Raw genomic sequence first — 17,542 nt, forward strand, 5'->3', positions numbered from 1 at the left:
TAAGCCAAACCGAGCATAGTACGGGGAGGGGGAGGGGGGAAACTAACTGAGGGTTACTCACCAGTAGTCAGAATTGGCCAGCCTGACCTTTCAATGCAAGATTGGCCCAAAAAAAAAATACTCGAAAGTTACGAGAATTTAATTTATGCAATATTTCACAAAAGTTGAGAACTAGCCCCGTTCACTAGGGTTTACTGAACGACATTTAAGAAACAAGCGGTAGAGTTGTTTGTCTGAACTATTCAATCACTTGGCTCACTTTTGTAGTATTCACTTAGTACAACAAATATGCAAGAGCTACTTTTATCACATGGAAAAGGACGCTCGATTTTATGCGAGTGAATAAGATAATCATTGGTTATTGCTATGTGATAATCAGAAAGTCAATCAATTCGTGTAGCTCAAGTGTTCATTGTCTTTTGATGGCTAGACTTCTTCTATAAATCTGTCAAAAGGGTAGTAGATACGCTACTATCACGCAACATGTAGTCTCCGACACAATTTTATTCCTTTTTATGCAAACAGCACCAATGGCGATCTGCTCCACTTTCGAAGAGGATGACACGGAGTCATTGAAACAGCATGTGACGTTTCCTTTGTTAAATTTCCTCTAGTAATAGGAGAAGAGTAAATTCAATTTGGAAAATGACTGACTTATAACTGGTCTGAACAAACATTTCTCTTTGCGAATAAGCCAATATGGCAAAACTGTTACGACTCCTCTGCAGATATTTTTGTGTCGAAGGCATACTAAGGGGAACAGCTGTCGCGTTTACGATGCGACAGCCGGAAGTGATTTCTCAAACACTGAATTCCGCCTTACGATGGTCCGAGGAGCCCTGAAGTGCAACAGGGAAAAAATTAAAATATATCGTTTGGCTGTGGAGACACGTCAGTAAAGACCTCGCTAATTCTAAAAAAAGGCAACGACAAAAGAGCAGACCAAAAGCTGACGAAGGGTACCAGTGGGGATTTACTACTTTACACCTAAAGAAAACAAACATCGATGAAGAGGTAAAGGAACAGAGAACGTGAATGAGTCAGAAACTCGTTCCTCCTTTCCTGTACCCCAGTGATCAAGCTCAAAATTAATGAATCCTGTTACACAAACCCCAATCAAAATAAATCGATCGCGTGACAGACGTAAGCGAAGAGCGTCACGCAAACTAGTCAGAATAACACTGTTTCAAACTCCTTTCATCATGTCTCCTCGATAACACCTCTCTATTGCTTCAAATCCTAGAGACAGAAAAATGAAATGTTCCCTTACAATAAGATAAGGGTCTATCTTCTTTAGCTTAGCAACAACATCAAATTTGCGGCGGCGAAGAAGGCTTCAATCCTTATGAGGCCATATAAGGCCGAAGCAATTTAAATTACTAAATTTGGCGTCAGACAGTTGCGCACAAAGTGAAAAAAAAGAAAAACTGGAAAGATTTAGAACGACTGATTTTATTCGCATCCGGTTTCCTAATCAAAATACAACAATACCTACTTCTATTGAAATGTCGCCCTTGAAACAATTTGGAACGACAAAACCCTGCTTAACTGAAATTTTGATTGACTGCTCCATACAGTAATCATTGACTGATCCTTATCCTTAGTCCATTCCATAATTCAAGTAACCTTAAATTTTAAAATGTATCACCGTATCGATGAATGTCGAGAAAAACTACAAACGAAATTCTTTAAGACGTTGTTGTCAGCTGTAAGATTCTTTGGTTTGAAATATACTATTTAATCGAGAGAATGTAAAGAAGAATGAAAAGCCAGAATGGTGATGAGATTTCTCAAACCAGTCCTTCATCGATCATAGCCTGAGCCACTTTAACAAATCCACCAATATTTGCTCCTTTCACGTAATCCACAGATCCATCCGGCCCTGTGCCGTACTTGACACACTGTAGGTTGACTTGCTTCATAATGTGCTGCAATTTGGCATCCACCTCCTCTCTCGTCCAAGCACTTCTCAGGCTATTTTGGGTCATCTCTAAACCGGACACTGCCACGCCCCCAGCGTTTGATGCCTTCCCTGGACCAAACAACACCTTGTTTTTCTGCAACACTCTCACCGCCTCTGGCTGTGTTGGCATGTTAGCACCTTCAGCCACGCATATGCATCCATTCTTAACCAGTTCCTCGGCATCTTCTTTTCCAACTTCGTTCTGCGTAGCGCACGGAAGAGCCACATCACATTTGACACCCCAGGGTTTCTTTCCCTCCAAGTAAGCCACTTTGTAATGTTTAGCGTACTCGCTAATCCGCCCACGTCTGACATTCTTCAGCTCCAATACATACGCCAACTTCTCTGGTGTGATGCCGTCTGGATCATGAATGGTCCCTGCCGAGTCTGACAGAGTTATGACCTTGGCACCGAGTGCAGTTGCTTTCTCGCATGCGTACTGGGCGACGTTTCCAGAGCCAGAGATAGCAACCGACTTGCCTTTGATGTTGTCGCCTTTAGAAAAAAGCATCTCCTGAACAAAGTACAGCAGACCATAACCAGTGGCTTCCGGCCTCAGTAGGCTTCCACCCCACGGAATTCCTTTCCCGGTCAGCACACCAGTGAACTCGTTTCGGATCCGCTTGTACTGCCCAAACATGTACCCTATCTCACGCCCCCCTACACCGATGTCACCAGCAGGGACATCCGTGTTTGGGCCCACGTGCCTTTGGAGCTCGGTCATAAAAGACTGGCAGAAACTCATCACTTCGTTGTCGGTTTTGCCCTTGGGATCAAAATCAGAGCCGCCCTTTCCGCCGCCCATAGGAAGAGTTGTAAGACTGTTCTTCAGGATTTGCTCAAATCCTAAGAACTTTAAAATCCCCAGATTGACTGACGGATGGAATCGAAGACCACCTTTGTAAGGACCAATGGCGGAGTTGAACTGCACTCGGTATCCACGGTTCACATGAATGTCACCTTTGTCATCCCTCCAGGGAACTCGGAAGATTACCACTCTCTCTGGCTCAACCAACCTTTCCAGGATGTTATGTTTGTCGTACTTGGGATTCTTTTGAAGAAAATCCCACAATGAGCCGACTACTTCTTCCACTGCTTGATGAAATTCGTCCTCTCCTGGGGTTCTCATTTTGACGTATTCCAGGAACTCTTCGGGTGAGGCGTACTTCCCTGCCATTTTACTGTTAAAGTTAAACACGAAAGTAAATTAAAATATTTCATTCAGTGTTCAAGCCTTGTGATCCTCCCGACATGATGGGTATTAAATAGATGGATCAAAGTCACTATCTGAGAAACTGCGTACCAATCCCCCCCCTACCCAACAACAGACAACTGATAACATGTTAGGGTCAATGTTGGGTTAGGGAGGGGTATGGGGCGCAGTCGCTCATATATTAAAATTGATCCGAATCGAGTTTTAGACTAGTATTTCCTTGTATTTTAAAACAATTTAGAGTCGAGCAAAATCGATTCAAAATGACAGACTGGGGATTATTTGAACAAAAATGACGGGAGGTAAGTATGATTTAAATTTTTATTGAAAGATTATTCTTAGTTTTCTTTTTTTTTTTTTAATCGAGTGGTCCCGCTTTTAGTCACCGTTCAAGACAGGTGGAGGACAATACAAACAGGCCGTTGGGACTCAATTAATCCTTTACACCCGAACATCAGAATTCATATTCTCCATACTGTTCGTTGTACATTTACTAAGGTGCTGACAAGGAGAATTTGTCTAACAATCAAGAGTTTCTTTTACTAGTAATCATTTCCTTTATTTTCATGACCTTAATGATATTGTAAGGAGTAACAAGATGCCAGTCACTCTTAGGGTTTAGAGGATTAAGGGTGACTGCTACCTCTTAACAGAAGTGACCGCTTAATAGATTTAAGAATAAAAGTCATTAAGGTTCGACTGTAATGATATCAGAGTTTCCCCCCCCCCCCCACGCCCCACGTTCCCACGGAACCGTCGGTTGGAAAACCAATAGGAAGCTATTTCTGTCAGTCTTCAGTACATACTTCGTGGTTCTTTTACCCCATTTTTTTGATCCGGTCTTAACCCTTTACACACTAACATCACTATGCATATTCACCATACTGTTCTCTATACATTCCCAAAGGTACTGACAAAGAGAATTTGCCTAACAATCAAGAGCGTCTTTAGTTGATGATCTTTTCCTTTTTTCTCATGACCTCAGTGTTTGTTTTAGGGGTGATACTGATGGTTAGTAATCACTCTTAGGGGCTAAAAGCTTAAATAATTCGAGTTTTATACGATCTCAAGCAATGGAGGCGTCTTTGTCATTCTTGTTTATGTCACGAGGGTGTTCTCATAATCGGTCAACTAATCTTCTTTCTTGTTTCGCCGATGTAAAACTTTTTGTAAAAAGTGCATATTATGCAATATATGACATTGATGGAGGTACTGGTAAAATGATCAGTAACCTTAATGAACCAGACGCGTCTCGATATTTTCTCGACGTTATGAATGAAAGGACAAGTTTTGCGTCGTGTATGCGCTCATTTTAAGGTTCCTGGTTGGTCGTCTCATTGGAGTGCACTTCTGACGAAAAAGTCGCCAATGATACGTTTGTGTGGAAAACTAGTGGAGGTTACCAAAGGATTATACCAGTTTCGGGCTCATTTGGATGTACTTTAGTTCTTTTATTATAATGATGAATTTTGCTGAGTGATTGTGAGACAGTGAAATTCGATCGTTCTTATTGCTTCTGGAACGTTTGTAGTGCTGATTGTCGAAGATTTTTTTGGGCGCGGATATAGCTCGCTTGATTTGTAGAAAAATCAGAGTCGTCACTACACGAAAGTCGAAATTTGAGAAATTGAGAATAAGGAATGGAATTCTTGACATGTGTTGGATGTGGAGTTGAATACATATTGAAATATATCGTTCAACAGCGATGCATTCGACACCTTCGCTGGCGTAGCCAGTTTTTTTTTTTTGTTAAAAGAAGTATTTTTCTAAGCACTAGGCTTTGGAATGTACTTTTTAAGGATTACTAGGGATAAAGCTATTCTCCCTGGAAATTTGTTATGTTTGTGTTCTGTCAAGTTGCAGATACAGCGCGTAAAGCAGAACACAACTTTCAGATTGCGTCTTCGACAAGAAGGAAAGTCCTGAAATTTTTCCGAAAGGTCTGGATTGAAGCAGATATGTAACGATAAAGAAAATGAACGACACTTTTAAAAACATGTTTCGACAGTTCTTCTGTCATCTTCAGTTCTGAATAATACAAAGTACAAAAGCCTGAAATCTTACTAAAACCCACTGGAAAAGATCGGAGCGAAAATTGTCTACATCATTCGTCAGTGCAACAGTACGTGACAATTCACCTGGTGACTGTCGGCTTTTCCAGGCGTTCAGTTAGTAAAAAGGAACAAAATAGCTTTAAAGGCGCTATAGTCACGGCGCGGTGAAAAAGTGAGGGGTTTCCCACTCGCCACCATGGCGCTGTTTTAGCGTTGTTTTACCGACTGAATGCCTAGAGCGGGTTAGGAAAAAAGGAACGGCTTTTACAACGACGCGCTCTTGTTGTTGATTACTCTAGGGGACAATTGCTTTTTGACGCCTGACAGTGTCAAACTGGAAGAACTCAGTGCTCAAGCTCAAAGCACAACCTAGCCCCCTTCAGAAACAGGCTCAGTTGATATCTCGATGCTTATGATTGACTTTGTGACCTTAAAAAAAATGTTGTTGGTTAAAAATAAACAACAGTGAATTGAATAATTTGTCTATTGTACCCTCGATTTTAACCTCGAAACGTTTAAGAAGTTTTTAAATTAAGCAGTTAGGAGAGGACATGAGCACATGACGGACCATGACGCCGCGGTTCAAAACTAATAAAAATTAACTATGCGCATAAGAAGGTTTTATTGTGTCTACCGCTGTTTTGAGCGTCTACTTTGCATAGAAAAATAATTATGTAATACTTTCTCCTATAGCATTATGCAAATATTCCCTTTAGCAGTTATTTTTTTCTTCATAACACAAGAGCCTTCGGTATAGAACTCGAGACGAGAAAATAAAAGTAAATCATGGGATATCACAAAGACTACGAGCGGTACCTCCTTTTCGGCGAAGTCGGTCGAAATCGTTGATACGCCGCGGGAGCTCCTTGAGTGAGGCGCTTCAGTTATGGAGCTACCGCGGCATATCGACGTCCTCCAAGTGCTCCACGTGGCGCGCAAACATAATTATTTTTTAATTTAATTGATCTTTTTTTTTTTGATTCGCATGACGGACCTCGCCGAAAAGGAAAGACTGCTCGCATGGTGCAATATCTAGATATCATATGATGTACTATTCCAGGGCGTTGCGTAACTTTTGCTGAATTCATTCGACTGCATTAGTTCACTTTGTCCGGAAATGGATGAAGACGTGAAACTCGTGTTTAGATTAATGGATTAGTGACGTGTTTTGAATGAAAAATGTTGCTCCCAAACGCAAAACTCAAAATTTGATTGTTTCGTGCCACGTCCACCTTTGTTGTCACACTAAAGGTAGGGATTACTTGGAGCTAGTACAAGTTTACATGTACTGAAGGTCCCCAACGAACGAGAACAGCTTATACGTTTGTAAAGCAATATATTCTAACCTCTGCAAGATATCGGCGACGAAACGTTCCTGAAGAGCTGGAAGTTGGCTACTCACATACGCTTTGCGCTCTATTCAGTCAGCCGACAGTGTAAAATGTGTAATTAAGAATCATGTTACTGTCATTCTTCCCATCTCAATTATTCTTTGTTCGCGTATTGTTAGACATTGTCGATCCAGGCCTGTTGGCGATCAAAGTCCAGCTTACAGCCACGCGATCGAACCACTCCAATCAAAGCAAACCACTCAAAGAAGGTGTTTAAATTATAATAATTTCATTTAAAATATATCTAAATAGATCCGATTTCTGGACACGTCACTTAAAAGGATGAACAGGGCCATGAAGACGTGACCTCTGTAGATGAATAGTTTAGTAACAGGTTTTGAATCAATTTGGTTCTCCGAGACGCAAGATCCAAAATTTGGTTAATTTCTGTTTTCAAACCCACGTCTGCCGTTGTTGTCGCGCAGAAAGTTGAGATTTCCCTGAGCTGGAACAACTTTACGTGTACCCAAGTCGCTATGGAACGAGAAGAGCTAATGCATTTGTAAAGCAGTATTTTCTAACCTCTATATGATTTCTCTGATAGAAAGTTCTTGCAACGCTTCAAGTAGGCTTCCCAAGCACGCTCTTGCGTCCTACTCAGACAGCCGAACTAATCAATATTGCTGCCATTCTGTCTATCTCAATGGAACATTGTTATTTTAAAGATAATATTTGCACATCTCTCTTCGATCATGACCAAAGTCCGGCTTACTAAGCTAGATAATTTTCAGTTCAAAGTCGCAGAATGTTCATGATTCGAAAATAAACTACCTGCTACACGGCTAGCAAATCTCCATAGTCTTATAAATCCCAAGGAGGTAAAAATTTAATATCTGTTAAACATTAACTCCCGGTTCACGTGAAAGGATGGTGTAATCACCTCCCCCCAGGAAAATAACAAAATACTGTATCTGGATTGCTAGAAGGCCCTCGTGGTCTTAATTAATATACATACGAACGCGTCGTCCTTTACACGAATGAAACATTTAATCGGAATGGAATAGATAGCGAGGTCAAATGCACATTCACAGTTAGTTGGTTGCGCGAAAAAAAAAATTGAACTAATTACCAGCTAGTTCAATGTTTGCACAGCGATAAACAGTTAAATTTGGTGAAGCAGGGCGGGAGTGTTCTTGACTGACCAAATTCAATTTTGTTCGACCTGCCTGCTCAATTAATGCACAATGATATTGTAAAAATCCATTACTGTTTGTAGGACAGAATTTCATTTAACGAAGCAGCAAAACTGATTGCTATGGTAGAGACAAACCAGCTCACCGTTTCTTACTGTTCCCTTGTCCTTGCCAGGTGCAGAGAAAACTGAGTGTTTCACCGGCTTGAGACGACGCTAAGAATTTGAAATTTACATATCACTTCGTTTTTAAAAGTATCACATATGTCACGCAATCTTTCAAAACCCGTTGACGTGGCTACCATCTGATGAGATAATGACAGAACGAGGAAGGCATGTTCATGAAAGATCTGCCTTCAGAAACCGGCAAATATTAAACAGGAACTTAAGAATGACATTTCATTGATAAAACCAAAATTTGATTATATAAAGAAACTAAAATAAACTAAAATAAGCCGTTAATACCGCTAAGGCATCAAACGGGAAATATCACCCATTACTAGGTGATGGATGTCATCAGGCTTGCCTACTTAGTAGAAGTAATTTAACATCAGCAGATTTGCCCCAGTAAAAGTACAGTGATGTTATGGTTACTTTTTAGCGATGATTAAGATGAAGGCGTAGTACGTGACTATCGTAGTCTAGACTGCTGTGGGATTTTAAGCCACTAACCTTGTCTGTGCAAACTTTTAGCATACAAGGAGATTTCACGCCGTTAGTTAACATCGTAAAATCTTACAGTAAGCATCTATAAAAAAAACTGAAAGAAATTACGCCGTTATTTAACGGCGTAAAATCTTACATGTTATTTTATATATTACCAGTTTTTAGGTACTTTAGTTATTACTGTAGTTATTGCACAGCTTGCTTGCACATATAGATAAACTGTACTTGCCTTATTAGAAGCTATTTTACTTCCCTCCCACCCCTCCCAGTAACTCGTTTTGCTGGTCTGCTAGTCTCTGTCCGGATTTTCTTCCAGGCAGCCTTTTGTTTTTTTGTTTAAACATTATGTATGGGTATTATTTTATTGTTAGCTGATATATATCATGTAAGAGCACAGGCTGCCTAAGCTCACGTCTCGAGAAAAAACAAATGATTAATCATGAAAGCGTCACGCGTTGTGTAACTCGGTGTTAAGTTATCAGAGGAACCGTTAAGAATTTGAACATATTGTAAGGAATAGTATGGGGAACGAGATATGGTCGATTTACAACGATAAATATTTCGAAATATGAACATTTTACACGTAATTCAATAGTACTTACTCACATCTTGTGTGTCCGTTGTGGTTTTTGGCGATTTCTGCCGTCTAAAGCTTGCTTTTCCATCATTGTTATTCTTGTCTTCATCTTTTGGCAGGAATAACAAGCTTAAAACGGCAGAAATCGCCAGAAACTACGACGGACAAACAGGATGCGAGTAATTTTTATCGGCTGTACGTGAGACGTTCTCATGAATTAATGAAATTTATTGTGAAATGTTGGTAAATTAATAATCTTGCAATAATAAAGGCTGTCCTTTTCCCAAACATTGCCTGGCGTTTTGTTTTGTGGTTTAGACATTTCTTAAAGTGCTCCTGTTTTGGTTTGTTGTACCATTGCTCTAAGAAATAAGGTCATCTTTGTCTCCTGAGCCGCTTTATGTTCATGATTCATAAGATAAAAGTCGAAAACTAGCTTTTACTTCAGGTAAATTCTAAAAGTTGGATTATCTACAGAACGTATTGACTTCCGTTTAGTCAATGATCGATTGAACGCTATAAAAAACAAAGAGACAAGCAGACAAACAAATAATTCGCAACAAAGCAAGTTAGTTTTCTGTAGCAATCATTTGCGAAGGGGTCTTTGATACGTCACGCATATCAAAAGCAATTGTCTTATGTGCATGAAAATATATCTTCCAAGCCCTCCTCTTCTGACGCTTTCGAAAATTCAACTGTTTTACCACCTTTTGTTGAGGCCGCAAAAGCGAAATTTTCGCAAAAGTGAAATAACAATAACAATCACCACTAATATTGGAGGTCAATACACTGAAAGATTGTGACAGCGAAAATTAGGTGAAGTTATGTGGTTTCTTTTCTTGTGCTCATTTATTGGCGAAACGGTAAACAAGACTAACCTTGCATTCCTCGACAAGTTAAGCGAATGCACAAGAGACCCAGGATTAAGATGTCAAACGAATGCTTGTGGAGCGTAAAAAAATAAGCACAATGGCGACGATCATGTCACACCCGTCGGAGGGGATATTACTCTAAAAATTACAATGTCGGCCCACTTATGAACGGTCATGATATATGAGAATCGTAATTTAATTTTAAAAATCGTTGAGAACAAAATTCCAGAAGAATCCCCTTGTCTGGCCAATCATCTCATTTTCCATCCTTTTCATTTCTGAGATGGCGAGTCAAAGCAACCCTGATAGTAACGACAATAAAGGCCATGAGAGTCTTAAAAGCGGTAAGTACTAAAACATGGAACGACCTAAAACCACCTAAAACCACCTACAACCATCTACATGGTACATGGTGGTTTTAGGTGGTTTTAGGTCGTTCCATGTTTTAGTACTTACCTCTTAAAAGCACAATCTGCATTGTCTATCATCTTTAATTCCAGATATGTCTGAACTTGTGAATGAAGCATTGTAGATTTTAAACACCAATAAATGCCCGGATAAAAAATAATTTATAAATACCTTACTTTTGATCTTTCAAATTTTTCAATAAATCTTAGAAAAAAGAACTAATACCATATAGTCATTATTCCCTGTCATTCATTTTCTGATCTCAGAACTGTTGCACAACACAGCAAAGATGTCATACAACATTCCTTTCCAGAATATGGAATGTCCTTCCAAACAACAGTCATAGTAAAAACCTTACAGGAGAAATCTGACAATCAACAACCAATTCAACCTTTCCCTATTGACAACATAACTTATATTCATTACTCTGTAGGTCATTTCTCTTGAAGTGGTAAGCTGCAATGAGAATTTGGAGTTAGTAGAGACAATGTCACTTTGTTGATGCCTTCACTGTTATTTTTGCCTGATGGACGATCAGTGTACACTGTTGGGAGAAGAAAAATTTGGATCTGTTGATAATCTTGTTGAGCTAGTCCAAAGACTATTTCTATCCAAGTTTGCAAGAAAATCTTCTCTGCATCATTGATCTCAATCAATATCCAGCTGCAATAGTTTGGTTGTAATGTTATTTACTGCATTTAGTGTTGGCGAGTTAGGAAACAAATCTATAAAGGCTTGGCCATCTTCCAAGGATTGTGTTAAACTTGGATCCAGTGGAATAGAACCTAAAATGGCGATAAACACAATTAGTTATACCTGATTTACCTTTGGCCTCATTTTTTTAAAGCAAGTCCTGGTGCTCATCCTTTAATATAATTATAAATTTTCACTCACGTGCAAATTAAACTCATTTTCATATGAATGGTTGAGCACCAGGCCTGGTTTTGAAAAAGAGGCAAAAGGTAATTCAGAAATGGCCTAATCACAGCTGAAGGTGAAGTGTGTCTGAAAGATGACATCATTTAGAAAGACATAATTTCATAGTAAAACAGAACTTAGAGAGGAAGGAACAGTTTGAATTTCAAATAATGTAACCATCTACAGTGTCAGATGACATGAGACCTAATGAAATAAAATTCAACTCAATGATGAAAAGTAATGTTTTACATCATAAACTGAATTACGCACACATTTTGATTGGTTCTTTCTCATGATCTTCTGGGGGATAGTTGCATAAATGTTGTCATCATTAACAAATTTTGCTTTGTTATCATATAAAACAAACAAAATTCTATGTTGCTGTGGGTCTGTACAGTAGGAGATCATAGAAAACATCAAAATGTGCCAGGAAAATCAAGGAACCACTTGGCCTTCCCTCACATGCCACCTTTTTGCTCTCACCACATTTTGACATCATCTGTGATATATGACTGAACAGACACATGGAAACCTGCAAGAGTGGTTACTTACAATGTGTTCCACATGATACAATTTCACTAGAGAAGATAGAAGGTTTTCAATTTTGAGAGGTGATCATGGAGGGCAGTATAACTATACTAAGTCTATCAAAATACTAGAAAATAAACTATCACCTAAAAATGGTATTTTGCAGCTGTCTGCTAATGCTTCTCCTCCTCCTTTTGAAAACACATTTGTACATTCCTAAAACACAAGACAATTGTTGTGAAATAACCAATATTGTTAGGAAAATGACTTGAAATTATGAGACCTGGCAGACACTAGCACTTACACTACAGTGAGAACAGACAAATCCACTCATGTTCTCCACCACACCCAAGACTGGGATCTTTGTCTTTTGGCAGAAAGTGAGTTCTCTTCTGACATCATTAACTGCTACTCCCTAAAGGATAACAAAAGCAGTATTCATGATATTCAACTACAGCTGGTATCTTTTGTCCCTCTGACTTCTAAGAGTGACTAGCATCTAATTCTTCCTTACAATATCTCCCCAGTAACACATATTATGGTCATGAGAATGAGGGAAATGATCACCAACAAGAGAAGCTCTTGATTGTTAAATTAATTCTCCTTTTTCAGCACCTTAATAAATGTATAGAGAATATTCATACTGATTTTAGGGTGACATGTCCCACTCAAAAAGACTTCAAGGGGAAAATTGGTTTCATCAAAGAGGTGGTGTTTCCTAGTGTAGTCTACATGGTAGCTAAAAGGTTATTAGATGAAAATTACAATTTCCCAACATACATGGTTTTACCAGTAATCATAACCATTAAAATTTCCTCAAAAGTGATTGGTGCATTAGCTGCATTATTTTTCACTAATCATTCTGTAGAGCTGTAATCAGACAGTTGGCTCTAATCAGACAACTGTAATAGGACAGTTAAAGTAGTCAATCATACAAAGGCCACTCAGCCAAATCCACCAATCACAGAATTAAACACAACAACCATAGCAACAGCCACTTATCCATGAAAAATTGAGGAATTTCCAAAATGGAGAAATTTTTTTACTTTAGACATCATCTCTACTGGAGATATTTGACCTAAATGTGTTTGTGGTTTTCGGAAATTGAAACAGTTATGATTAGTTGGTAACAGGACTTCTTGTCATCCAATTCTGTCTGTAATCACACGTGATTGACAAATTGGACTCCCCCTTCGTGGTTGTCCAATTTTGTTAATCACTCATATGTTTACAGAGCAAATTAGACTCCACTTAGTCCTATTATAGACTCCATTATTAATCTGTTACATTACAAAGAGTGAGAGGTACTAATTTATCTGTACATTATTTTATCTCTTTACACAGGAAGAAAGTTAACATTGTATTCACAAAACTCTGGACTCCTCCTCTCTATGATTTTTGCAGGGACAAGAACCTATAACTATGACCTGAGCCCACAGGGACAACATCAAATATAGCCATTTGTACCTGAGGAGTAGTAACAAGAATGGCTCCATCTGGATTGTAGTCTCGCAAATTCTCTACAACAGTTATGTGCTCGTCAGATGTCCCTAAAGTTAAAACAAAGTTTTCTCAGAGGTTCATTTGAGTTCTCTGTCCAGTTGATTTTGTTTCTCCATTCCCTTCTCCCAAAAAATCCTAAAAATCAGACCATCTAGAGTTTCATTACAATTTTCCATTGAACTCGTTTCAAATTCTTATCACCCTTCTGTATTACATTGAGTCAATAATGACCATTGCTGTTGAATCTCAGTCCTTCACATATCCATCAACATCTCTGGCCAAGCCTTTGGGGAAGGAATTTGCGACATGATTACCTTTGTTAACTTCACATGGGTGACACAATTACTAGTGACATAAAAGTTTTCAATACAGCCCACTAATCAAAAACACTCAAATAGCCCAAAATTAATAACACAAATCAAATTTAACATGGTTAAAAGCCCCCATTGGCAAGAGGCAAACCAGTTGTCCAAAATGGATTGCAACTACCCAACCCTCTCCTCACTAGATCATGCGGATTCCTTCGATAAGTACTGAATGCACACAATCTAATAGTGATGGGGAACAAAAAAGAAATCTTATTGTGTGACAAACAACTTAGATTTCGCTGCTTTGTACCTGGTGGTGTGTCAATTACCAGATAGTCCAGCTCTCCCCAACACACATCTGATAGGAACTGCTTGATCATTGCTAAAAAACCAGAAAATTAACATTTAACAAAAAATTTTAGTAATGCCTGCCTTAACAATGGATACTCCCCATGAACCATAGATAAGAAGCTAGATCATCACAGATTCTCATGAAGTTTTAGAAGTTTTGAAATTATACTTCAGCCTACATATGGCTGTACAAAAGTCCATCCTGGAAGACAAAACAATCACTCAAGCAAAACATCAGTATAGTAGTACAGTAGTTTTAGCCTGACTACATTAAGCAGTTTACAATTTTTTTGAAGGAAATTTTTGCAAGTGCCCTCTTTTCGGTATCAAGACTAGACCACAACACCAGGAGCTGCATTCCCTACCCTTTACAAGAAGTACATTGGTTCTTAAGCTTTTTTTGCAAACCAGTACAGAGGAGATGCAGGAGACAGGGAAAGGATGCAGGATTTTTGCAGCTATGGAGAAAAGCATATTAACTAATTTTCTTCAAAGACAGGGTATAGGTGATAAATTGATTTATGTTAACCCTTTAACTCACATGAGTGACCAAGACAGAATTTATCCTCACAATATCAATTCAATATCAACCAGATAGGTGATAAGAACAAAAAAAATTATCAATTTGGGGATAATTAGTTGATCCAATACTAAATTCTCTGAACTAACATTACAAGAATGTATGGTTGACAGTAAGGAGAACAACAAATTTGATCTGGGAGTTAAAGGGTTGAATAAGGTACCAAATACCATTTTTCTTTGGTCCTCTCCAAACCACTGCATCATCTCTGCTATTTAAAAGGAAACCTATGGACATGACTGCAAGTCTTTGGTCCTTGTCTGTATAAACTGGAACCCAGCTAAAAAAAATAGATAGGTGTTACACTGAGAAGGCATTGTTTTAAAGAGAGTTTCAGTTGAGAGTTGCCTACTTGATCATGACAGGGCACAAGGTAGAATCAGGCGGAACCAGATTCAACTGTTCATGGGTGGGGTTTTCATTCTATTGGAGGTACTCCCTTTCAAGCTACACATCTCCTTAGGGGCTTCCATATGTACAGGTTTCAAAACATGTTCACTACTGTCTCTTTTCAGCCCAGAAAGGAATCTTCATAATAACTTGTATGCTTACCATTTTATATCAAACTTCTTGAAAGAATATGGGAGTCACTCTACAAAAGTTACCCTCAAAAGAGCATAGAATCACCCCTGACAATTTCCTCCAGGTATCCCCCTCAGGTTAAAAAACTGACTGTTGTTTGGTACCCAACACTTTGCTGCTAACACAGGTTAGCCTGAAAGAGGTCAGGAACAGTTTGAGAAAATGGTCCTTCAATCCTTCAACTCCCAAGATCTAGTTGTTAATTCTCCTCTCTAGCTGCCGGACATTTCCTTGTACAGTTCTCGTTTGGTGGATAATGTGTGAATATTACAGGGCAAAGATATATATTAATCAGTTCTGGGAGGTAAAGGGTAAATAAAAAAGGTATCCTCAATGACTCACCCAGCAGAACACTGGTGTATATCACATCCCTCTACACTCATCATTCTTGGAATACTTGGTCCACATAAATCCACATCCAGTATTCCAACCTAAAAGACCAAGGCAAGATTTTATAATGACATCCATGTTTCTATACACACAAAACTTACATTTCTAGAAACAGTCAAATCTTTTGCTGTAGTAACCCTAGAACCATCATTGTCCATTAACCAGCAATATCTAGTTAACCCTCAAACTCCCAAGATTTCATTTAGTAATTCTCTTTACAGCATGAAACTCTTAAAGAAATTAGAGTGGCTCCCTTTTTATGACAAAGTCAAGTTAAATAAGAGCGTTTTAGTTTTTAAGTATTTACAAGGATGCTGTCTTGCACATATGTACAATATACTTAAATTTAATTCAGACCTACACACGTGAACTGGTTGTTATAGTAAATTAAATCTCGCCTGCCCTTGTTTCAATCGCAAAACCAAGGCAACCCAAGCGGCATATTTTATTTTATATAGTTTTTAGTTTGCATTCTTATAGACCTGTTTTATAATCCTCAAATTCATTTTACATACATTTTATACATTTTAACTCTAATAATGGTACTTTTAGGATCGAGGGCCTTTGGAAGTTTGGAAATTTTGGTAGCGGATCAATTAGTAATCCTATAATTGAGATTTTTCATTATTCATTTCATTATTCTCGTCACTTGTCTGCTTGATAATGTATTGGTATTGTAAGGAGAAATTCTGTCTTGGTCACTCATGGGAATTGAAGGGTAAAGGGGAAACAAGCAAATTATGAAACTTTGAGGGTTTACAAGTGGCATAGAGAATTATCTGTCAGAGGGATAAAACTTTGACAAGGTCATTTTCAACTGGAAAAAATTTCATAAAAGAAAAAAGGATAATAAATGTTTTCACCTACAAAATCTTCATCTTAACTACTCTTACTTTCTGTCATAATTGCACAGTTCATGGATTAGATACTCAGATTTTGGGAATGAAAGGGTTAAAATGCATGTACATCCCAGGACACCAGTCTGCATAGAATGGCAGAATTTAAATTGCACTGACAAAGGGCTAATGCTTGAAATGTCAGCTTTAAAACTCCTTACGATAATCAAATTACGTTATTAACTCAGTTGATAATACTAAATTACATTGTTATACTCTCCCACTGACACAGCACCACAGTTTCTATAGACACTTACCCTTTATGGCAGAATTTGATGAGATCTTGCGTGTGCAATGTGGCAATTCTAGCATGCAAAGTGAATGTTCAAAAAATAACCTGTGTGTGCACCTGCCATACTCAGCAGACTGGCCCTGATGTAAATTTGGGATATTAGTATGTGACGGGGATTATAACTGGTAGAAGTCGTGTTGGTGAAGATATAGCTGAGAAAATTGTTAACCTTTTTGCCTTTGCTGTAGAGAGACCAAGCAATCTGTGTCGTAACTGTACTTTTTCCAACACCTCCTTTACCGGAAAGGATTAGAATCACATGCTTGATAGATTTCATCACATCTCCAATACTTTGCGCTGACTGGCCGGCTAAAAATTAAACGAGAAATAGGCTAATGAGGGCGCTGTGACGATTCACAACGTGAGGAATATACTGGCTAATACCACAAAATTTACGTTAGCTACGGGTTACGTTCTATTAAAATGTAAGCTTACAGTTATGGTTTGGTTAAGTTTTTTTCACGCGTAATTGACTAGTGAAGGACGATGACTTAACACTTTCGCCGTGATTGAACAAAATGGCGCTGCCGAGTTAAGATTACGAGCTGCACCATGAATAAGGGGAAGAAAATGTAGTTTTAAAGAAGATAAGAATAAGACAAACGACTTTCGATCACTCCAGGATCGGAGTGAGTATGGCTTGTTATGTCTACTTACCATCCGCCATCTTGAAGTTTTAAAGAATACTGCTGGTCTTCTCCTCCCTACTGGCGGCTCAAGATAGTCCAGGCTTTCTCGGCTTACTCATCTGCCACTTTTCCCGCCGCGCCATCAGAACTCAGAATATGTGCTTATTATTATCCAACTGCACAAAGTAGAGTACAAATAACGCGCGAATAGAGTACAAATATCTTGCGATATTGTACGGTTATTTGGACAGTTGGTTATTTTGTACTGTAAAAACCTGTTTAACCAGTC

At 38.6% G+C, this 17,542-nt stretch overlaps 2 protein-coding genes across 3 annotated transcripts; both read right to left on the bottom strand.

Moving 5' to 3' along the window:
* Positions 1 to 1,434: 1,434 nt before the first annotated feature.
* LOC131793226 (glutamate dehydrogenase-like) lies at positions 1,435 to 8,026 on the bottom strand. 2 transcript variants are annotated; one of them, XM_059110640.2, is made up of 2 exons: positions 7,900 to 8,026; positions 1,435 to 3,144 (listed from the first exon to the last, which is right to left on the bottom strand). In XM_059110640.2, the coding sequence occupies exon 2, from the start codon at positions 3,138 to 3,140 to the stop codon at positions 1,791 to 1,793; it is 1,350 nt and encodes a 449-aa protein (XP_058966623.2). In that variant the 5' UTR covers positions 3,141 to 3,144; positions 7,900 to 8,026; the 3' UTR covers positions 1,435 to 1,790. The 2 variants fall into 2 exon arrangements, with proteins under 2 accessions (XP_058966623.2, XP_058966624.2); XM_059110641.2 differs by lacking the exon at positions 7,900 to 8,026 and adding an exon at positions 6,577 to 6,771.
* A 1,417-nt stretch (positions 8,027 to 9,443) lies between these two features.
* On the bottom strand, positions 9,444 to 17,436 carry LOC131793228 (cytosolic Fe-S cluster assembly factor NUBP2 homolog). Its single transcript, XM_059110644.2, has 9 exons — positions 17,282 to 17,436; positions 16,794 to 16,933; positions 15,389 to 15,477; positions 14,635 to 14,744; positions 13,844 to 13,915; positions 13,190 to 13,272; positions 12,027 to 12,137; positions 11,869 to 11,938; positions 9,444 to 11,061 (listed from the first exon to the last, which is right to left on the bottom strand). The coding sequence occupies exons 1-9, from the start codon at positions 17,289 to 17,291 to the stop codon at positions 10,925 to 10,927; spliced, it is 822 nt and encodes a 273-aa protein (XP_058966627.1). The 5' UTR covers positions 17,292 to 17,436; the 3' UTR covers positions 9,444 to 10,924.
* Positions 17,437 to 17,542: the final 106 nt, after the last annotated feature.

This window comes from Pocillopora verrucosa, chromosome 8 (genome assembly GCF_036669915.1).
Source record: "Pocillopora verrucosa isolate sample1 chromosome 8, ASM3666991v2, whole genome shotgun sequence".
Taxonomy (NCBI): Eukaryota; Metazoa; Cnidaria; class Anthozoa; order Scleractinia; family Pocilloporidae; genus Pocillopora; species Pocillopora verrucosa.